Source organism: Pseudophryne corroboree, chromosome 5, assembly GCF_028390025.1.
Source record: "Pseudophryne corroboree isolate aPseCor3 chromosome 5, aPseCor3.hap2, whole genome shotgun sequence".
In the NCBI taxonomy this organism is placed as follows: domain Eukaryota; kingdom Metazoa; phylum Chordata; class Amphibia; order Anura; family Myobatrachidae; genus Pseudophryne; species Pseudophryne corroboree.
This window is the reverse complement of record NC_086448.1, coordinates 148,485,147-148,508,838: the sequence shown is the minus strand read 5'-3', so window position 1 is coordinate 148,508,838 and position 23,692 is coordinate 148,485,147. Positions and strand designations below refer to the sequence as shown.

Here is a 23,692-nt window from a genome sequence, read left to right as displayed (position 1 = left end):
TCACATCGCAGCTCGAACCGTTTAGGAAGCCTTAAAAATCGGCAATTTACCGGGTTCAAGCTGCGGTGTGAAAGCGGTATTAGGGGTCTATTTACTAAGCCTTAGACGGAGATAAAGTGGACAGAGATAAAGTACCAGCCAACAAGCTCCTGTCAGTTTTCAAACCCAACCTGTGACATGGTAGTTAGGAGCTTATTGGCTGGTATATTATCTCCGTCCACTTTATCTCCGTTCAAGGCTTTGTAAATAGACCCATTAGCTCCTAATAATTCCTGATTACCTGGTTAGTTTTTCTCTGTTTGATAACACTGGATGAAAAATGAACAAAGATTATGTTTTTTAGGGTCACCAGAATAATGGGAAAGAACTGTAATCAATGATTGATGAGTGCATGGATAATAACAACACAACCAATGAGATAAAATCCTATTTTAGCTTCTGCAGAAACTGCTTCCTGGGACCCATTAGAATGATTATCCTCTTTCTCTGTTGAAGAAATAATATATGTAACTAAAGAGGAAACATAAACCCTCTGTAATGTTTAGCAGTTACTGTTATCCAGGCAAAACTTATGACCCATTCAACAGATTTCAAATCTTTGAGAGTTGCCCAATGTAAGCTTGGACATTAGCTGTATCCATATGGGCACTTCAGCAAGAAATAATGTAACCTATAAACTAGTCTTCCTCACTTTACTTGTCTTAGTATGTAACGATTAATGGGAGATGTCCTTTACTATCCCTTTTCCACAGCTGCTAAAACCTGGGTTATTGCCGTGATAACCCGGGTCATGGAAAAGGGTTAACCTGGTTCCAACCTGGGTACCTTGCAGGGCTGGTCCCAGGGTGGACCCGGATTAAGGGGCGGTGTAAACAGGGGCATATCTGCACACAGGACACTGTGCTGAACTTCCTGCTGCCCTGACACTGAACTGGGGGTGGGGTTAGTGATAAATATTGCATGAATTATTTACAAATCAGTTCGATTGTTAATGTCTTTTGATTCATGTTTCCACTATTCTAATTGTGACAATATTTTATTATGTATGTTTTTTTTATCAGAATAAATACTTTTTATAATATAAAAAGTTGTTTTCTCTATGAGAAATCTGCGGTTTTTAAGCGCCCATCAGTGAGCCTACCCGTAGAAATTATTCATGCTAAATGGGAAACCAAGTGCTCGTCTCCAAGGTTCACTAAGGCTGATAAAATAAACTCTAACTGCGCAGAATTTGGTGTATCGAATATTCCTATTCTCCAATCGTAATAGGGTGTACAGTGATAACATCATGTCACGGAAACAGGTTGTTGTCACCCACATTCCCCAGTCTGCTGAGGTGTCTCCTGAGGCACACCATTCAGAAACAACAAGGCAGTACGGATTGTGTAATGGTTAGCATTACTACCTCCCAGCACTGAGGTCATGGGTTCGATTCCTACCATGGCCCTAACTGTATGGAGTTTGTATAGTCTCTCCGTACATGCGTGGGTTTCCTCCGGAAAGTTCCACTGGGGCAGGGACTGAAGTGAATGGGCAAATATTCTCTGTAAAGCACTGCGTAATATGTGTGCGCTATATAAATAACTGGTAATAAATAAATAAACAGGGCAAAACCTGGATGTTTTCAGGTAAACATCATAACACGGCCCAATGTACGCAGCAGTACTTGGTTGCCTCAGATAGCCAAAGAAGCAAGGTAAACCTAACACAAAATCATCAGGAGAAAGCAGAATCAATGAAACTTCATGTTACATTAATGTGGATGATTTCTCATTCAACAGGAACCATAAATGGAAGAGAAAGTCTTACCTCGATGGACCATATCTGCAGGCCAGGCTTCCTACTGATGTTATCAAGCAGTTGCATGCTCATTTTGGCGGAGAGGCTGTAAGACATGGATTGAGAAAAATATGTTGAAACCCTATGTATTTCCCTTTATTAATGACAAACATTTAGGACTCAATTTGTGTTGGACATACAGTACAGTATGTAAATGTTTGTGCTGTACACTGTACAGTACTGCACATGCATACTGTACTGTACATGTATATGGTGTTATTGGTGTTATTTCATTCCAATAAAAGAACCACAATCTCCTGTTGTGAGTCTTAATTGATAAATTGACTTTGCTAACACTATGACTTTTTTTCATGCCCCCCATGGCCCTCTAGCCAGTCAAATCCATTCTGACAGAATATTGGACAGTCATTTATGTTGTGACTCTTACCATACTACATGATTTGGGGGGGGAATGTGCGGTGAGGTAAATGGCTGGGGAGGCACTGGCTAGTATCAGAGCCAGATTTACACTCACATATGCAGTATGAACCTGTGGGCATTATACAAATGTGCAGCAGTATATACTGCTGGAAATTTAATGAGTTTTCATCAGTGATGTGCGGACAAAGTAGACAGAGGAGGCAGGGCCTCACCTGTCATAGTCCAGTATACTCCAGAGTTTTGACTCTAAAAATATAGTAATATGGGATTAGTTATGTGACCGACGGTCAAGAGACCGACAGTCGCAATAACTCCCCCTGCATCCCTAACACTCAAAAGACCGACAGTCGACATGCCGACTAGAAGGGACTATTCCTGCTCGTGGGTGTCCACGAACCTGTGGCGAGCCCAGCTCGCCACCGAGCCCGCAGCATGGCGAGCACAGCAAGCCCGCAAAGGGCTACGTTGCGCTTGCCCCCCTCCCCGAAGGGATGCTGACCGTCGGGATCCCTGCCGCCGGTAAAACAGCCCCAGTAATACAAATAAGTTATTTATAATGTCTTCTTTGTATTTTTTCATATAACTTTTATCAGTGCCGTAACTAGACATTGTAGCGCTGGACGGTGACCTCCTCCCATTTTTCTCCAGGCCTATGTTCAACTACACCATGGGTCTTCAACTTCAGGGCAGTGTCGCTGACTGCACACGCACCGCCTATTCAGTGAAACCTGAGGAGTGAATAGAGGATAGAGCCGCTGACATCACACCAGGGGCGGAGTCTACTAGTACTGCCTCCAGCCAGTTACGGCTACTTGTACCATTATGTTTTGTTCTGGAAGCGCTGTGGCCAGAGGGGGGGATCTGCAGCTATCGGCGGTGGTCAGCGTTGCAGTCCTGCCTGTTTTGCCGGCGGTCCTGCACTCACAGAGTTTTTGCACTGTGTGCCAGGCACCCATAGCTACTTACGGCCCTGACTTTTATATTCAAAACTCTGGAGTATATGGAGTATGACAGAAGAGGCTCTGCCTCACCTGACCGCACATCACTGGGTTTAACCCCTGGATTACTAAAGGAAAGTAGAACACAAAAAGAATGCAGTGGGGTTTCATATTATGATGGGTGCACTGAGAGAACTCCACGGCAGCTGTAACCAGACCAGGCTAGGAGTGCTGCTACTGGATTGACCTCTGGGACCAGGAAGTTGGTAATGTTGGCTTCCAATATAAATTATTTATTTTCTAAAAACATTTTAATTGATCAGTAATGACATGTCTACTATGCAACAATGTAGACTTAAAAGTACATTTAAATCATATCTTGATTGGTCGTATCTAAGTGTGGATTAGTCCTGCGCAGGTTTGTAAGACACTTCTACCTTTAAATATGTGAGCACACTGTTGTGCATTTATGCAGTTTACACATATACGTCTTGTCTGCACAACTGCGCATTCAACTCTAAATGATTTCCTAATCTCAAGTATTCCGTATAATACATGCCTTAGCGCACTGTAATGTGAGCTGTAGGAAACCTTTTTGAATATATTCAAATCCATAGACGATGCAATCATACCACAGGGTAATAAGGGATACAATGTGAGGTGTAGACAGGCAGTACAGTGCAGCAGTATTTATTGCAGACATATTGAATAGTGAGCCACACTGTGGCCTAATTCATGTTTGTATGCAAAGGCAATTGTGATTGTTTAGGCTACAGAACTGCTGATGTTAACAAGTGAAGCAGCCGCCCAGTAACATACCTCCAAACTTTTCATTTTTCTAAAGAGGAACACACACGTGGCGAAGCCGCGCGCACTCCCGAAAAGGGCGTGGCCTAAGAAAAGGGGCGTAGCTTCATGGAGGACCCGTGATCACGAGCCATGCCCCCTGTTTTCGTCATTGAGGGGGCATGCCCAGCACTCTGAGAGCCGCTGGCATGCCCCCTCTCCCTCTGACTCCAGTGAATAGACGTCTATTCACCGCTGCTCTGCTAAGCAGGGCAGCGAGTGCATGAGCCTCCCTACTGCCCCCTCCATCCCCCACACCGCGGGACACTGAGACCCGCAGGTGGGACAGCGGGGCAGTCCCCAAAAAACGGGACTGTCCCGCGAAAATCGGGACAGTTGGGAGGTATGCAGTAATGAAAAGAGATGCCCTCCTCCTGTACACTTTCTCTTGGTAGTACAGCTACATTGTCCTTCAATGCCTCCTCTATGCTGATGAGATACAAATCTCTCTGACCTGACCCTCTCCCTACTCTCTCGCCATACTTGAATACCCTCCCTTATTCTGCAGGAGACTCCCTGAAATAGCAGCAATCTCTCTGACTCCGTGAATAGTCCAGCAATTTCCCTGAATGCACCTTAACCCTATTATGCAGCTGTTACATTCTTGGGGTAAAAAATATATCATAGATACATACATTCAAATGGGAACATAAGTGCGGTGTGGTTATAAGTAGAGATGAGCGGATTCGGTTTTACTCGGTTCTCAAAACGGCATCTTATTGGCTATTCAAAACACGTGACATCCGTGAGCCAATAAGATGCCGTTTTGAGAACCGAGTAAAACCGAGTAAAACCGAATCCGCTCATCTCTAGTTATAAGGCACAATGATCCCTATGGCTACATGCATTTTAAATAGCTTCTTGTGGCCACCTACAATATATGGAACCTCTTGTAAAGCACAATACACAAACAAATTCTGCAAAAATATAAGTGTCTTTTCTTCAACAAGTAGATCTTACTAACTTGGGGGCTCATTTACATTTGGATGTAAGTAATTTTTATGACACACCTCTCAGATGTAGCAGTACACGTCCGCACTGATAGGTGTTACTTTCACATCTCCCTGAAATGCTTTTTTCAAAAGTAGGCAAGTATGCATTAAGTCGGGTTCTGTTGTATAACCTGGGCAGAGTCAAGTTCCGCAGAAGCATGACCGGAACACCAACTGTGAGTGCAGTGCTATACGCTGGAAGTCCAGCTGCACTAAGGGAGTTTAATAATTCCACTCATACTGTATAGTCATTTTGGGTGGGTTGGTATGGGGTGACTGGCGGTTGGGAGACTGGTGGTCACCATACCGACACTGGGATCCCATCAGTCAGATGGCCAACGGGGGGGGGGGGGGATTAGTGCAACAAAGCCCCCTGTGGGATCGCTGCGCTTGCCACGCAGCGGGCACGCCACAGGTCCTATTCACACTCTATGGAAATAGTCCCTATCGGTCAGCATGCCAACCGGCGGGCTAGTCAGTGTTCGAGATGCTGGTGCTGGTATTGTGACCGCCGGTCACATAACCACATCCCTTTTGGACTTGAGGAGCCTGCACACTGCAAGCATCTGTTTTTTTATTTATTGTTCCTCTCCCTGATGTCAGATCGAGATCATACATACCTCCGTCCTTTTCTAGGTCACTAAGCTATACAATAGTGAAAATGCAATATAAATTCATACAGTAGTTTTTGTGTGATGCCAGAATGTACAGCCAGACAGACTTAGGGCCAAATGTAATAGAGTGAGAGTTTCAAAAAGTGAGAGATTTGGTAAGGTTTTGCAGTTTTCTTTAAAGTGACAATCAAAAAGCAGGTTGATCTTGCTGTGTAAATGATTGCTACTTTAAAAAAAAACCTGAAAAACCTTACCAAATCTCTCACTTTTTGAAACTCTCACTCTATTACATTTGGCCCTAAATTTAACTTTTTTTTTTGTCTCGATTGTCCATAAACCATCCTTACAAGTATAATTCTCCCCCAAAAAAATGTCTATGTACAGACACAACCCTTACAGTTTTCTTATATGTATAGATTTTTATTATAGGGTTTCCTTATTTATCTTTGGCTATGTAAGACTTTATATGAACCCAATTTCTACTGTTGTTTATTACTGTTACAGACAGTGTTTCAGTGGTAAGATCATTTAAGGACAAAATTATAAAAAAAAAACATGAGTAAAGCTGTGACAAGCATAAACATAATCTGATTGGTCTGATTCTGCATATGCTACAGCAGTGTTTTTCAACCACTGTGCCGTGGCACACTAGTGTGCCCTGAGCAGTCTCCAGGTGTGCCGCCATAGAAGTAGAGCCAGGCTCGCCAGTGTGCTGCCGCTACTGAGTCCCTGGAACGATCAATACTGGTGGGTTTAGTGGTTGCAGAGCCAGTTCTAATTTTGGGCCCGGGCAGTGTTGGGCTCCTCTGGCTTTCTCATATGTGGCTCAGGCGTTACCTATGGAGAAGCTGCGACATGACATCCTAGGACATGCAACTGCACCATGCATCACCATTATATTTGAGTGTGCCTTGGCCATATTTAAATCTTGTTCAGTGCGCTGCGAGCTGTAAAAGGTTGAAAATCTCTGTGCTACCTGATTTAAGATACCTGCACTGCCGCCGGAGACCGGACTGAGGAGTAGGAGAGACAGGAATGGCCCTAGGCGTAGGCAAACTAGGCAAATGCCGAGGACATTTGGTATGCCTAGTGGCACAAGCAGCTTCTGCTGATTAAAATGATATGCGGCATGCCTATATTCTGTGTGTGACTGCGGCTGTATCTGCATACGAAATGCTACGTTACGGTGTATTCCTGGAAATCACTGTAACATAGCATTTCGTATACAGATACAGTCACAATCGCACACAGAATATAGGCAAGCTGCATATCATTTTAATCAGCAGAAGATGCTAGCGCATCGTTGTCAATAGTAATTTAAATAAGATGCATTTTCATTAAAAAAAAAGCCACCCAACATTACCAGAGCTGCCAACTGACTCACGCCAGGCATCTCCTGCTGCATGGCGTATTGAGGCAAGATGTATGTAGCTGTATGGATACTGGCATTAGCTCTATGGGTACTGGCATTAGCTGTACGGATACTGGCTATAGCTGTATGGGTACTGGCATTAGCTGTATGGGTACTCGCATTAGCTGTATGGGTACTCGCATTAGCTGTACGGATACTGGCATTAGGTGTACGGATACTGGCATTAGCTGTATGGGTACTCGCATTAGCTGTATGGGTATTCGCATTAGCTGTACGGGTACTCGCATTAGCTGTATGGGTATTCGCATTAGCTGTACGGGTACTCGCATTAGCTGTACGGATACTGGCATTAGCTGTATGGGTACTCGAATTAGCTGTACGGATACTGGCATTAGCTGTATGGGTACTGGCATTAACTGTATGGGTACTCGCATTACCTGTACGGATACTGGCTTTAGCTGTGCGGGTACTGACATTAGCTGTACAGATACTGGCTTTAGCTGTGCGGATACTGGCATTAGCTGTATGGGACTCGCATTAGCTGTACGGATACTGGCATTAGCTGTATGGATACTGGCATTAGCTGTATGGGTACTGGCTGGGTGGCGACTATCTGATCGCAGACCTCTGCAAATTTGCAGTGGAGCGATCAGGTCTGAATTAGGCCCATGGTCTGCTGTCCCGATACACTAGTATAAGGACCTAATTCATCAAGCTTTAAAAATACTACATTTTCAGAGCTTGATAGTGGGAACCTCTCACCATCTTCAGATGGCGTTTGTTCCCGCACCCCCGCTCCGTCCTATGGGAAGGAGGTCCTGCGGTTGCAAAAAGGGATCCGATCGGATCTCTCTGTCCATGTTCGACTTCTTCCACTGGACGCAGGCTTCTTGTGCGCTTTTGGAACCCCAGTTCACTAGTCAGACTCAGCAGTGCTAAAGTAGCGGTGATAGGAATTGCGGGAAAATCTTCGGATCAGCTGTCTCTGCACCGCAGCAATGTTGCTGAATTGCTACAGAGTTTTTTTGTATCCACTGCTACTCGCAGTGAGATGGATACTTAATTATCAGTGGCCATCCAGCCCTCGATAATTAACATGATGAATAGGTCCTAACATGTTTCTGTATTGTTAATTTGTGCTATTCTATTAATTTGTGTTAAAACTGAGAGTGCAGTTGGCCTGGAGATATTTTTATTTTCTTTGAACATAATTTCACCATCTTTCCTTCTTGTTTTCCAGTACCATTCATTAACCTAACCATGATTAGCTAATAGATGTTAAGGAGCCCCACTGTTTCTACGGAGAGATGCCTTTAAATCAGTACCGTAACTAGACATTGTAGCGCTGTGCGCAAGAAACAACATCTGCACCCCCCCCCCATATCACATACAAAACAGGACCAGTGCACACCATAGGCGCGCGCTAAAAATATAGGGGTGATGGCTTCATGGGGAAGATAACAAAATAATACCAATTCATATTACGCTGTACAGAAGTTTCCATTATTCATTTTATGCTGCACAGTAGCACCACTTACACACATTGCACTAGGTACAGCCCCTTTTACACATTGCGGCAAGTAGAGTCCCTGCCACATATTGCGCCAGGTAGAGTCCCATTTACACATTACTCCAGGTAGAATCCCATTTACACATTACTCCAGGTAGAGTCCCCTTTTACACAGTACAGCAGGCAGAGTGCCCTTCTGGTGTTACAGTGCTGTGCAGCTGTAGCCAGCAATGCCCGATCCCACCCCATCCCTACTGCTGGAGCTTATACACACCCCATCCCCACTGCCGGAGCTTATACCCACCCCATCCCCACGGCTGGAGCCCAGACACCCCCTCCCCCTGACAGGAAGGTTAAACTGAGCTGCGGGCAATACTGCCCGATCTCCCCACCCATGCTGCCGCCACCGGAGTACGTAGTGACAGTGAGCCGTTCAGACCATAATACTCGATCGCCTTCCCCATCACCCCTGTCCGTCGTAGTTACATTCAGCGCTGACAACTCCCTTCCCTTCAGGACACTGAGCCCGTGTCTCAGTTGTTCGGCTGCATTCACTCACTGTAACTCTGGCAGTGGGGATCGGATATTATATACTGCAGCCCAGACACCCCATCCCCCTGATGGTAGGGTAATCTGATCCGCGGACAATACTGCCCGATCCCCCCACCCCCGCTGCCGGAGTATACAGCGAGCCGCGCGGAATATATAATGCCACCAGAGTTACAGTGAGTGAATGCAGCCGAACAACTGAGCTGCGGGCTCACTGTCCTGAAGGGAAGGGAGTTGTCTGCGCTGAATGTAACTCCGACGGACAGAGGTGATGGGGAGGGTGATCGAGCATAATAGTCTGCACGGCTCACTGTCACTGTGTACTCCGGCGATGGCAGCATGGGTGGGGGATCAGGCAGTGTTGTCTGCCGTTCAGTTTAACCTCCCGTCAGCGGGGGAAGGGGTGTCTGGGCTGCAATATAAGCTCAAGGCAGTGGGGATGGGGTGGGATCGGGCATTGCTGCCCGCCACTGCACAGCACACCGAAACTACAGGGGTTGCCGGCGGTACTGTGCCCACAGTGCATATGCGCTGTGTACAAGGCACCGGCGGCACACACCTAGTTACGGCTCTGCTTTAAATCCCCTCATTTATCTGGACCACTTCCTGTCTGATACTCTGCTGTGTGCAACTCAGTACTTCAAGCTCAGAGAGCCAGCCAACATTACAGTCCCTCACTTCTCTAAGCAGAACTCAAGTATGAAGCTCTAGAATGTGGCTCGCACCCGTATAATAGTTCTGTGTTGTTTAGGAAACAAGTACCCTATCACCTCAGTTTTCTGTAACAAATATAAAAGCACTTGGCCGGGAACATCATGCCTGTATGTGGTAACATAACTCCTCTCCTCGGTAACTAATAATATCCATATGGTTTACCTTGAGTACTACATTGTCTCATATTATTTCACTCATTGCATTGGTTTATAACTACCCCATTTGCAAATATGTTTATTCTCTTCATATTCTACTAATACTTCTAGATGTCTCAATGAGAGGTGAAAACGTCACTTATGTATTGATGGTAAGGATAGTGGCTGTGTCAGCACAAATACTGGGTGTACTCAGGCTGCCACTGGCTCCTATGATGGCAGGTAAAAGGTTAACACGATAAATCTCATCTCTTATTCCCTGCATTGGCAGGAAGTCAGCGAAGTACGTGGCTGCATATATTGTATTATTTGTTGCCTGGCAGGTGGCCTGTCCTCTCCTCACAAAGGCTGAATTCACTATTAATTCAGGTACTGTAGAGTGATACTTTCAGGTGAGACCTGTTTATAGTGCTTCGCAATCCAATAATATCCAATACAAACACAGTGATTCCAGCAAAGAGCAACTGTCTCATCATTCATGTTTTAACTCATTGCAAATTACTGTGTTCATTTCCAGGCTGTTTACCTGCCAAGATGATCTGTTTTGCCTTGTACACATTGGGGGTCATTCCGAGTTGATCGTAGCTGTGCTAAATTTAGCACAGCTACGATTATTCACACTGACATGCGGGGGGACACCCAGCACAGGGCTAGTCCGCCCCGCATGTCAGTGCCGGCCCCCCCGCAGAAGTGAATGGCATCGCACAGCAGCTATGCCTTCGCACTTCAAGAGTACCTCCCGGCCAGCGCAGCTTTTGCGTGCTGGCCAGAGATACTCATCGCTCCCCGGCCCGCTGCGGCTGCGTGTGACATCACGCAGCCGCTGCGGCCCGCCCCCCGTTTGGTCCGGCCACGCCTGCGTTGGCCGGACCGCTCCCACGAAACGGCGGCCAAATGCCGCCGTTCTGCCCCCTCCCGCCCAGCGATTGGCTCTGCCTGTCAATCAGGCAGAGGTGATCGCAGTCCTGCAACGGCCTTCGGCCGTCTGGCATGCGCTGGCGCACTATGGCGCCGGCGCATGCGCAGTAAGGACCCGTTCGCTCGGCTGCGACAAATTCCTCCAATGAGCTAACCTGGAGAGAACCGTATGATTGGTGCTAGAGTTTTATTTGTAAACAACAATTCATTAATTCAGCTCTGATTCATTCTGTGCAGCTATAAGCAGGAAAATACGAGCAGACTCCTGTATCCTGTATGAGATGGATCATGGGTCCAATTCAGATCTGATAGCAGCAGCAAATTTGTTAGCTAACGGGCAAAACAATGTGCACTGCGGGGGGAGGGGGGGGCAGATATAACGTGCAGAAAGAGTTAGATTTGGGTGGGTTATTTTGTTTCTGTGCAGGGTAAATACTGGCTGCTTTATTTTTACACTGCAATTTAGATTTCAGTTTGAACACACCCCACCCAATCCTGTCTCTGAACGTTATTTCTGCCCCCCCTGCAGTGCACATGGTTTTTGCCCATTAGCCAACAAATTTGCTGCTGCGATCAGATCTGAATTAGGCCCCTATGTTTGGAGGTATGAGGCTGTGATAGTCAGAGCCATAACTAGGTGTGTGCCGGTGGTGCCTTGCACACAGCACATATGCACTGGGGGCGCAGTACCGCCGGCAACATCCTTAGTTTTGGTGTGCTGTGCAGTGACGGGCAGCAATGCCCGATCCCACCCCATCCCCACTGTGTTGAGCTTATACTGCAGCCCAGACACCCCCGACGCCAGAATTACAGTGAGTGAATGTAGCTGAACAACTGAGACGCGGGCTCAGTGTCCTGAAGGGAAGGGAGTTGTCAGCGCTGAATGTAACTACGACGGACAGGGGTGATGGGGAGGGGGATCGAGCATTATAGTCTGCGCGGCTCACTGTCACTGTGTACTCTGGCGGCGGCAGCATGGGTGGGGGGACCGGGCAGTATTGCCTGCGGCTCAGTTTAACCTTCCCGTCAGGGGGAGTAGGTGTCTGGGCTCCGGCAGTGGGGATGGGGTGGGTATAAGCTCCGGCAGTGGGGATGGGGTGGGTATAAGCTCCGTCAGTGGGGATGGGGTGAGATCGGACATTGCTGGCCACAGCTGCACAGCACTGTAACACCAGAAGGGGATTCTGCCTGCCGTACTGTGTAAAAGGGAGACTCTGTCATGGTAGGCATTCTGGTACCCCAAGGTCCATGCAGCACCAGACAGGGTCAGTCCTATCATTAGGTGGTGAACCTAGGCAGTGAGGTATGCCACCAATGGTTAGGTACAGGGCTGGATTGGCCATCTGGCACTACGGGCAAATGCCAGAAGCGCCGATGGATTGATGGGACGGTCCGGCCCACAGCACAGAGAGAGACAGGAGCTGGTTGAGCAGCTCTGTCTTATGGCGCTCTACTTGGACCCCCGGCACAGATAGAGATGGGGGAGTGCCACAAAGCCAGACCCCTAGTATGCCGCCTTGAGATGTGACCATACTCCCTCCTCATGCGCACAAACTAGAATGCCAGGGCTGTTTCAGAGCCCAAGTAAGTTCCTGGTTAGGGAGCATGTGAAACTCCAAGAGCATACTTACCGACATTCTGGCTGCTCTCTGCGGGAGAGAGCAGCCAGGTCAGCTCAACAGGCGAGCCGGGAAGCACTGCGACGTAAGGAGGGGGTGGGCCGGAGGCGTTACAGGGGTGGAGCAAGGGTGGAACGGGGGTGGGTTACGGTGACGCCTCCTTTATGCCACCCCCCCCCCCCCCCGCTCTGAAATGCCGCGATCGCCGGCATTACACTACTGGGGGCGTGGCTATGATGATGCGATTCAGCAAGAATCGCGTCATCAACTGCCCGGACCGCCCACTTTACACACAAAGTGGGAGGATGGGCAGGGGGGACCCCTCAAATCGGGAGACTTGCCTGCTCTTCCGGGGGGGCGGGAGGGTCACCCGATTTTTGGGAGCCTCCCGGCCATTCCGGGAGAGTAGGCAAGTATGTCCAAGAGAGAGGTAATGTTACCAATGCATTATTTTAAAATTCCACTTGGCGCCCAAATGCTAAGCAATGGATGCTGACAAGCTGGCTGCTGCGCCTCCAGGTCTGTGATATGATGGGAGTGTGGTGCTGGAACATGATGTCACACACTAGTGCCAGAAACAGGAGGTGCCGCACCTACCTCCTCATTTTTGAAGCACAAGGTGTTTACTTTGCCTTTGGATATTTAAAGATATTAGAAAAATCTACATTTATTTCTTTTTAGAAAATGTGAATAATCTAGCATATAATTATCTTATACTTGTTCTTAACAATATAAACAGACAACCTACAGTATGTTTTTCCCCAGATCTCCAGTTCTATTGCACACAGGACCTGTATCTGTGACTACGGCTCTGACTTTTTTACTGTTTATTAACGAACAGGAACAGCAACAGGAATCAAATAGGTGAGACAATCATTTCAGAAGCTTAATATGTTTTGTAAGTAACAATCTCTAGGACACCAACCATGGCTCATCGGTTATGAACAATACCTAAGCTGCATGTATATCACATATATACAAAACACAATTACAGTATCTAACCTATGCCACTAATACGATTGTCTATAATCCAGCTTCAGTTAGAACCACAAGTGTGTTACATGTAACTCCTTACAGTGGAGTAACTAGGCTTCATGGCTGTAGTATAGAAGAATATTCCCTTTAGATCTTGCAGCCATACTGCGCGACCATAGCTCTGAGAATGTCAATAATCAACTGATGTGCAATGGATGATGCATCTTTGTACGCAGCCAATGGGATTTGCAAAGCCGCCAGTGGGCGTTTCAATACAAATCCAAACGACAGGCACATTTGCATACTTTCACACAGCCGCTGCAAATGCATTAGCGTATAACACCCTCAGAATGACCCACCACAGATACCTTACTGTACAAGGCATATGTATACAACTGCTCAGAATATGACTATGTAGACATCTGAAATGGTGAGGGCCATTTATCCATCTTAGCACCCAAGATCGCATTGCAGGATGTGCATACATCGGCCAGATATGAAGCCGCAACCACAGGGACAAGGGCCCGGACAGAAGTCCATCCTTACGATGTGCTTGCTTCAGTGACGGGACTCCTATGCACGAGCGGTCGGCACTGAAGCTCATGTATAGGAGGCCATTACCAGGAAGGGTTTGCTGTGATTCTTGCGATATGTAGCCCATAGGCTACAACAGGCTAATTTCATTTTTAGATGGCCTTAGCTGGGGGCCAATCTCCGGAATGTGAAGGTAAATATGGAAGCATTACATCTCCCATAGAAACTTATGGGGGTTGCGGCTGCAGTTAGGAATGGAGGGTCGAAGCAATCGATTGCTCCTTAATACATTGGAGTGATACTCATTTTTTTGGGCCCCTATAGAAGAAGATATACAGCTGGTACACTTAGTAAATGTAGCACAGGTTTAAGCACTGTATATATTGTCTGTTTACTGTGTGTAGTTGTCAGGTCAGTTTTAGTAGACATTTACTGTACATAGCAGTATTCATAATGCACCGTCCAGAGAAGAACCTGTAATCTAACATCACCAGTGGCAATGTATTACTTTCCATTCACTCAGCTCAACCTCTTCTACCGGTTTGTCCAGTTCTCTAATACCGCAGTTTACAAAATGCAGTGAAAATTCCATTCTACGTTGCTTTGTTTCACATGAGTCATCTGACTAGGGGCATATTTACTAAGTATCGGGTTTTAGACTAGAAAATTTTAATTTCTTTGCTGCGATCTGTGGCTATAAGAAACTAACATTCGGCAAAATGTACTAAAAAGTAACTGTTTTTTTTAGATCTTTTGCTCGACTATAGGAAGGTTTTGGGTTTCCCAACACTGCCTTCTGTAGGTACTTCTAACTTAGGCATGTTTTACAAACTCATTTAGGCGTAACTCCACCTGTGCTGTCCCCTTCTCCAGATAAATGTACAGTTTAAATTACTGTTCTATTCCATATGTATTAGATAGAGATGAGCGGGTTCGGTTCCCTGAGACCCGAACCCCCCCGAACTTCACCTATTTTACACGGTTCCGAGGCAGCCTCGGATCTTCCCGCCTTGCTCAGTTAACCCGAACGCGGCCGAACGTCATCATCCCGCTGTCGGATTCTCACGAGATTCGTATTCTATATAAAGAGCCGCGCGTCGCCGCCATTTTCACTCGTGCATTGGAGATTGAACGGAGAGGACATGGCTGCGTTCTCTCCCTGAAATCTGTGCTCAGTGTGCTGCAAATATCTGTGCTCAGTGTGCTGAAAATATCTGTGCTCAGTGTGCTGAAAATATCTACGTTCTCTGCCTGAAAACGCTCCATATCTGTGCTCAGTGTGCTGAAAATATCTGTGCTCAGTGTGCTGCATTGTGGGGACCACCAGTATATAATTATAGTAGTACAGTACAGTAGGCCATTGCTGTATCTTGCAGCTCTGTGTCAAGTATACTATCCATATCTGTGCTGCATTATTGTGAGCAGTATATAGTAGGACAGGGCAGCATTTTGGTGACCAGCAGTATACATATAGTACAGTACAGTAGGCCATTGCTGTATCTTGCAGCTCTGTGTCAAGTATACTATCCATATCTGTGCTGCATTATTGTGAGCAGTATATAGTAGGACAGGGCAGCATTTTGGTGACCAGCAGTATACATGTAGTACAGTACAGTAGGCCATTGCTGTATCTTGCAGCTCTGTGTCAAATATATTATCCATATCTGTGCTGCATTATTGTGAGCAGTATATAGAAGGACAGTGCAGCATTTTGGTGACCAGCAGTATACATATAGTACACTACAGTAGGCCATTGCTGTATCTTGCAGCTCTGTGTCAAGTATACTATCCATACCTGTGCTGCATTATTGTGAGCAGTATATAGTAGGACAGTGCAGCATTTTGGTGACCAGCAGTATACATATAGTACAGTACAGTAGGCCATTGCTGTATCTTGCAGCTCTGTGTCAAGTATACTATCCATATCTGTGCTGCATTATTGTGAGCAGTATATAGTAGGACAGTGCAGCATTTTGGTGACCAGCAGTATACATATAGTACAGTACAGTAGGCCATTGCTATTGATATATTACTGGCATATAATTCCACACATTAAAAAATGGCGAAGAAATATGTGGAGGGTAAAATAGGGAAAGATCAAGATCCACTTCCACCTCGTGCTGAAGCTGCTGCCACTAGTCATGGCCGAGACAATGAAATGCCACAAACGTCGTCTGCCAAGGCCGATGCCCAATGTCATAGTAGAAAGCATGTAAAATCCAAAAAACAAAAGTTCAGTAAAATGACCCAAAAATCAAAATTAAAAGCGTCTGAGGAGAAGCGTAAACTTGGTAATATGCCATTTATGACACGGAGTGGCAAGGAACGGCTGAGGCCCTGGCCTATGTTCATGGCTAGTGGTTCAGCTACACATGAGGATGAAAGCACTCATCCTCCCGCTAGAAAAATGAAAAGACTTAAGCTGGCAAAAGCACAGCAAAGAACTGTGCGTTCTTCTAAATCACAAATCTCCAAGGAGAGTCCAATTGTGTCGGTTGCGATGCCTGACCTTCCCAACACTGGACGGGAAGAGGTGCAGGGCCGTCTTTTCGTATGGGCTCAATGGGCTCTTGCCCAAGGGCCCCAAGAGAATAAGGGCCCTAGGCTGATAGCTGAGGCCCTGGGGAACCAGAGATATCTGACTTGAAAGCAGTGGTCCCCATCCAAGCCTGTTAATTGCTCTTCCCAGCCAGATATTTCGGGTTCTGTCTGACTTTGAGTATTTCTAAGGGTATAAGCCAAAAGCCGGGACTCTCCACTTTTAGTGGACACTGGCAGCTTGTTTCTACTATGCCCAGAACCAGAGATATCAGCCTTCAAGCAGCTGGTCCCTGCTCCAGCTCCACATGCCTAATATGCAGTTTTAGATTTTCGTTGGGGAATTGCTCTGGCTCCTGAACTCTGATCCCCAAGTCCCCAGAACCTTCTGAAAGGTGGAACTCTCTAGTATTTTATTCCAAAGCTAAGAAATATATTTTCAGGAACTTGAGATATCTGCAGTCAAGCAAGCTGCCCTCCCACCGTAAAATGATATTAAGTCCACTCCACTAGCCACCCCTACCCTACGTATTAAACACCCCCTACCACCCTAGAAGTCATGTACCAGGGCTTCTTCATTCAGCACAATGACCCCTTCTACAGTTTAGCCCATCTGTGCAGTAAAGGAGTAATTAGCAGAAATCACTGCTTCTGGTCCTACATGCTGAGCAGAAGATAGAACACCCCCTACTGCCCGCGGGACATCAAAGCTGCTGCTGATAGCTCCTCCCACCCCTACCGCTGGAGCATGGGTAGGGGGCCCAATGCATTGTTGTGCCCAGGGGCCCACACTGCTGTTAAGACGGCTCTGAAGAGGTGGCACCTTCCACCATTTGCACGCCCCCTGCAAGTGCTGGAAGGAGCACCCACAGTCCAGTTCCTGATAGTCAAATTGAAGATGTCCCTGTTGAAGTACACCAGGATGAGGATATGGGTGTTGCTGGCGCTGAGGAGGAAATTGACAAGGAGGATTCTGATGGTGAGCTGGTTTGTTTAAGTCAGGTACCCGGGGAGACACCTGTTGTCCGTGGGATGAATATGGCCATTGACATGCCTGGTCAAATTACAAAAAAAATCACCTCTTCGGTGTGGAATTATTTTAACAGAAATGCGGACAACAGGTGTCAAGCCGTGTGTTGCCTTTGTCAAGCTGTAATAAGTAGGGGTAAGGACGTTAACCACCTAGGAACATCCTCCCTTATACGTCACTTGGAGCGCATTCATCAGAAGTCATTGACAAGTTCAAAAACTTTGGGTGACAGCGGAAGCAGTCCACTGACAACTAAATCCCTTCCTCTTGTACCCAAGCTCCTGCAAACCACACCACCAACTCCCTCAGTGTCAATTTCCTCCTTAGACAGGAATGCCAATAGTCCTGCAGGCTATGTCACTGGCAAGTCTGACGAGTCCTCTCTTGACTGGGATTTCTCTGATGCATCCTTGAGTGTAATGCCTACTGCTGCTGGCGCTGCTGTTGTTGCTGCTGGGAGTCGATCGTCATGCCAGAGGGGAAGTCAGAAGACCACTTGTACTACTTCCAATAAGCAATTGACTGTCCAACAGTCCTTTTCGAGGAAGATTAAATATCACAGCAGTCATCCTGCTGCAAAGCGGATAACTCAGGCCTTGGCAGCTGTGTTGGTGTTAGACGTGTGTCCGGTATCCACCGTTAATTCACAGGGACTTAGAGAATTGCTTGAGGTAGTGTGTCCCCGGTACCAAATACCATCTAGGTTCCACTTCTCTAGGCAGGCGATACCGAGAATGTACACAGACGTCAGAAAAAGACTCACCAGTGTCCTAAAAAATGCAGTTGTACCCAATGTCCACTTAACCACGGACATGTGGACAAGTGGAGCAGGGCAGACTCAGGACTATATGACTGTGACAGCCCACTGGGTAGATGTATTGCCTCCCGCAGCAACAACAGCAGCGGCGGCACCAGTAGCAGCATCTCGCAAACGCCAACTCGTTCCTAGACAGGCTACGCTTTGTATCACCGCTTTCCATAAGAGGCACACAGCTTACAACCTCTTAAGGAAATTGAGGAACATCATCGCAGAATGGCTTACCCCAATTGGACTCTCCTGGGGATTTGTGACATCGGACAACGCCACCAATATTTTGCGTGCATTACATCTGGGCAAATTCCCATGTTTTGCACATACATTGAATTTGGTGGCGCAGAATTTTTAAAAAACAACAGAGGCGTGCAAGAGATGCTGTCGGTGACCCGAAGAATTGCGGGCCACTTTCGGCATTCAGCCACCACGTGCCGAAGACTGGAGCACCAGCAAACACTCCTGAACCTGCCCCGCCATCATCTGAAGCAAGAGGTGGTAACGAGGTGGAATTCAACCCTCTATATGCTTCAGAGGATGGAGGAGCAGCAAAAGGCCATTAAAGCCTATACATCTGCCTACGATATAGGCAAAGGAGGGGGAATGCACCTGACTCAAGCGCAGTCGAGAATGATTTCAACGTTGTGCAAGGTTCTGCAACCCTTTGAACTTGCCACACGTGAAGTCAGTTCAGACACTGCCAGCCTGAGTCAGGTCATTCCCCTCATCAGGCTTTTGCAGAAGCAGCTGGAGAGATTGAAGGAGGAGCTAAAACAGAGCGATTCCGCTAGGCATGTGGGACTTGTGGATGGAGCCCTTCATTCGCTTAACCAGGATTCACGGGTGGTCAATCTGTTGAAATCAGAGCACTACATTTTGGCCACCATGCTCGATCCTAGGTTTAAAGCCTACGTTGTATCTCTATTTCCGGCAGACAGAAGTCTGCACATGTTCAAAGACCTGCTGGTGAGACACTTGTCAACTCAAGCGGAACGTGACCCATCAACAGCTCCTCCTTCACATTCTCCTGCAACTGGGGCTGCGAGGAAAAGGCTAAGAATTCCGAGCCCACCCGCTGGCGGTGATGCAGGGCAGTCTGGAGCGAGTGCTGACATCTGGTCCGGACTGAAGGACCTGCCAACGATTACTGACATGTCGTCTACTGTCACTGCATATGATTCTGTCACCATTGAAAGAATGGTGGAGGATTATATGAGTGACCGCATCCAAGTAGGCATGTCAGACAGTCCGTACGTATACTGGCAGGGAAAAGAGGCAATTTGGAGGCCCTTGCACAAACTGGCTTTATTTTACATAAGTTGCCCCCCCTCCAGTGTGTACTCAGAGTGTTTAGTGCAGCCAGTCACCTTGTCAGCGATCAGCGTACGAGGTTACTTCCACAAAATGTGGAGAAGATGATGTTCATCAAAATGAATTTTAATCAATTCCTCCGTGGAGACATTCACCATCAATTGCCTCCAGAAAGTACACAGGGACCTGAGATGGTGAATTCCAGTGGGGACGAATTAATACTCTGTGAGGAGGGGTATGTACACAGTGAAAGGGGTGAGGAATCGGAGGATGATGATGAGGTGGACATCTTGCCTCTGTAGAGCCAGTTTGAGCAAGGAGAGATTGATTGCTTCTTTTTTTGGTGGGGGCCCAAACCAACCAGTCATTTCAGCCACAATCGTGTGGCAGACCCTGTGGCTGAAATGATGGGTTTGTTAAAGTGTGCATGTCCTGTTTATACAGCATAAGGGTGGGTGGGGGGGGGGCCCAAGGACAATTCCATCTTGCCCCTCTTTTTAAATGTTTTTATCTTTGCATCATGTGATGTTTGGGGCCAATTTTTTTAAGTGCCATCCTGTCTGACACTGCAGTGCCACTCCTAGATGGGCCAGGTGTTTGTGCTGCCCACTTGGGTCGCTTAGCTTAGTCATCCAGCGACCTCGGTGCAAATTTTAGGACTAAAAATAATATTGTGAGGTGTGAGGTGTTCAGAATAGACTGGAAATGAGTGGAAATTATGGTTATTGAGGTTAATAATACTATAGGATCAAAATTACCCCCAAATTCTATGATTAAAGCTGTTTTTGAGGGGGTTTTGAAAAAAAACACCCGAATCCAAAACACACCCAAATCCGACAAAAAATTTTCAGGGAGGTTTTGCCAAAACGCGTCTGAATCCAAAACACGGCCGCGGAACCGAATCCAATGCACATCTCTAGTATTAGACCCTTTTAAAATCAAATGGGAAGCAGACCTTGGGTCTTAAAGTCCACTGGGTGCAGATTTTGGCATCTACCACTCCTTGTGTTTGTTACGTCCTTCAGAGTTTATTGCACTCATGATTCCTTAGTGATCCTGGGTCTCTGCACTACTGCCAATTGCCCGAAGTGTGACTCAAGCAGAGGCAGGCTTTTGGCATTTACTATGGGACTGGTTTTCCTGCTGGACTGAGGTCTAGGATGATATTAGGGTAACTATCCCTTCTCTTCCTCCCTTGATCCCTAGAATATGTTTATTTGACCTTGACCTAGAAGAATCACATACTCTGGTAATCTACAGCCATACCTTTTGCCGTACTACACTTGTAAAGTCTACTGTCACTAGGACATGGTTTGCACAAGAGCCCCTGGGCCCTGATATTTTTAAGTGGAGGGCTTTAGTTAATAATGTTACCAAACATGAACGGTTTCTATATAAGAGTCGTAAGTCCATGACCAATTACCACAAAAAGTGTGACAAGTGGTGTCAGTCCAGATTAGGTAATCATAATGATAGTCCCTTGGACTCATGACGCCAAGTCTAGGTATTGAATTATGTCTGCTTGTTCCCCCTCACTTTCCTCCTTTTTTTGTGTTCTATTACTATTATTGCGTACGTGTGCGTCCCAAATGTTTTTATGTGATATTTGTTTATATACTTATTCTTTTTACTTTATTTTTTGTTATTTTGATTATGCTATTTTGGTTTGTATGTCCATATATTGTTTACAGCCTCGATGTACATGCTCGATGGTCCACTTGGTGATACCCAATGATGTCTTGTTTTCTTCTTGTACAAATCTTCAAATGTATTAAGAAAAAACACACAATTTAAAAAAAAAAAAAGTTACATGCAGGGACAGGGTCCCTGCCATGTGTAAAGAGGTGAGAGGGGAAATTATCGCAAATGGGAGAATTTAATTTCTATTTCAGCTGCTGTGGCTGCTCTGCTGATCACACATGTGCGGCACCAATTGCCGAGGAGGGTTCATATGGAACCCTCTCCCAGGATTGTTTTGCAAAATTAAACCCATAAGCTACGGCATACTGTAATTGCCGACGTAATTAGACCCCACTGAAGATACTAAAAATATGCGATTTGTGTCATTTTAGCCTCGCCCCTTCCCCACGGACTCATAATGCGGTGTTTTAGCTCCCCATACTGCAGTGTCCACTTCACGCTGGAGATCAGGCCACTCTTCCAGAGGTGCAGGGGACTACCCCAAAAATATTCAGCGATAGGGCCCTAAATCTTTACAGCACATATGATGTCAGGTTTCCCACAGAGGAGGGCTGACAATGTTTGCATTGAGGGGATATTACAAATAGTGGCACATACTCACTTCTGTACATAACCAGACTGTTATTGGAATGAAGAAAACAGTTTGACAGCTCTGTGATTCCAGTATAATCCTTTCCATGACTATCTGCTCCCAACATTTCCAGTGGCCAATATGGACTTTCTAATTGAGTTGCAGACCCTCAGATTACTTTCAATTATTACCTGTTGCGTGCATTACTACAATTTTTACTAAATATACCGCTTAGGGGGACATTTACTAAGCAGTGATAAGAGCGGAGAAGTGAGCCATTGGAGAAATTGTCCCATCAACCAATCAGCAGCTCTGTATCATTTAATAGTATGCAAATTATAGATGTTACTTCAGTGCTGATTGGTTGCCATGGGCAACTTCTCCACTGGCTCACTTCTCCGCTCTTATCACTGCTTAGTAAATGTCACTCCTAATCTTTTGTGCGTACTTCTATGAATCCGTACTCACTATACTTTCTATTTTTACTTTCATCGTACATGTGTGAGTGGGCGCAGCAGACTCTCCTGATACATTCTGCAAATGTAGCCCACTGGTTACAACGAGCTAATGCCATATAAAGATGGCATTAGCTGCCACGGTCAAGAATGCTTTGCAGTTTACTACACCCTCCTGCATCCACCCATTTCTACCATTCTTCTTCCCTGCCCTCTGATACTCTGACACTGGATCACCCCATACACCAGCTTACTCCTCGTTTGTCTCCCCCCCTTCCCTTTAGATTGTAAGCTCCTCCCTCCTGTTGTCACAGCCTCTTTACACCTCTGTTCTCCACCCATTCGTTGCTTCTGTACCTCTCTCAGCAGCTCTAAAATTTAGCTAGAAGTTGATTAGTTGCTAAAGGAAATTTCACCACGTGTCCTCTTCAGAAGGTTTCATAAATCTTCCCCCAACTAAACAAATTTCTTGTAGAAACGGTGTCACGTGTCTCCAACTGTTCTAGGTACTTAGGGAGAGATTTATCAAACCTTCTAAAAAAAAGCAAAGTGGGGGGGCAAATCGTACCCTTAGTTCTATGATGCATTGCACTAATGTTGTTCTTTCATCACAAGGTAGAGCATCGTCCAATTAAAACACTTTACAATGGTGAGCAAGACCTTGTCACTGCAGACCAAGAGTTTATTTACAAAGCATCAGGTTGTAAAACCCGGCATTACTGATCATCTTTTTGTTTGATATTTCAAAGAGCAATGCTTTTGCTAGCCTTATCTTGCTAGTTACAGCATTGCCCTTTTAAATATTGGACATAAACATGATCAGAAGCATCATGGGGGTGCAGTCAAAATACCGTCTGTTGGGATCCCGGAGTTCAGGAGACAGACAACGGAATCTGAACCACCGCTGGGTATTCCAACTCAGTTGGTGGGTCCGCGCCATCAACTGAGGGGGAATATATCATGTGGCGAAGCCCACCCACCACCACCGTTCCTGTCTCTTCCCCAGGTTCAACTCTATGTGCATGCTTCTGTCTCAGACCTAGTCAGCATTCCTCAATTACCATGCATTCTGTTAGTCCTGCCATCCTTCACTCCTCTATTTGTCTTCTGCTTTCCCTCTGACCTCACTAAACGTTGCTTCCCTTAGCCTCTCTCATCCTGAGTCTGCTCTCTGTATCTCTCTCTCTCTCTCCATCATCCTGCTTCTTCTCCCCTCTGGTACACCAGCTACTAAAATAACTCCTTAAATTTTAAAAAGAACTTGTGCATGAAATGCCCTGCTTAACCCCTTAACTGGCTAATATTTTTTCCAAACAATC

General features: G+C 46.3%; 1 protein-coding gene across 1 annotated transcript in view; it reads right to left on the bottom strand.

Annotated features, from left to right (window-relative positions):
- Positions 1–23,692, bottom strand: part of VILL (villin like) — a 219,245-nt gene that overhangs the window by 157,436 nt on the left and 38,117 nt on the right. The window contains exon 2 of the mRNA XM_063921788.1: positions 1,810–1,885. Coding sequence (XP_063777858.1) covers positions 1,810–1,872 — 63 coding nt within the window. The 5' untranslated portion in view covers positions 1,873–1,885. The remainder of the gene's footprint in view (positions 1–1,809; positions 1,886–23,692) is intronic.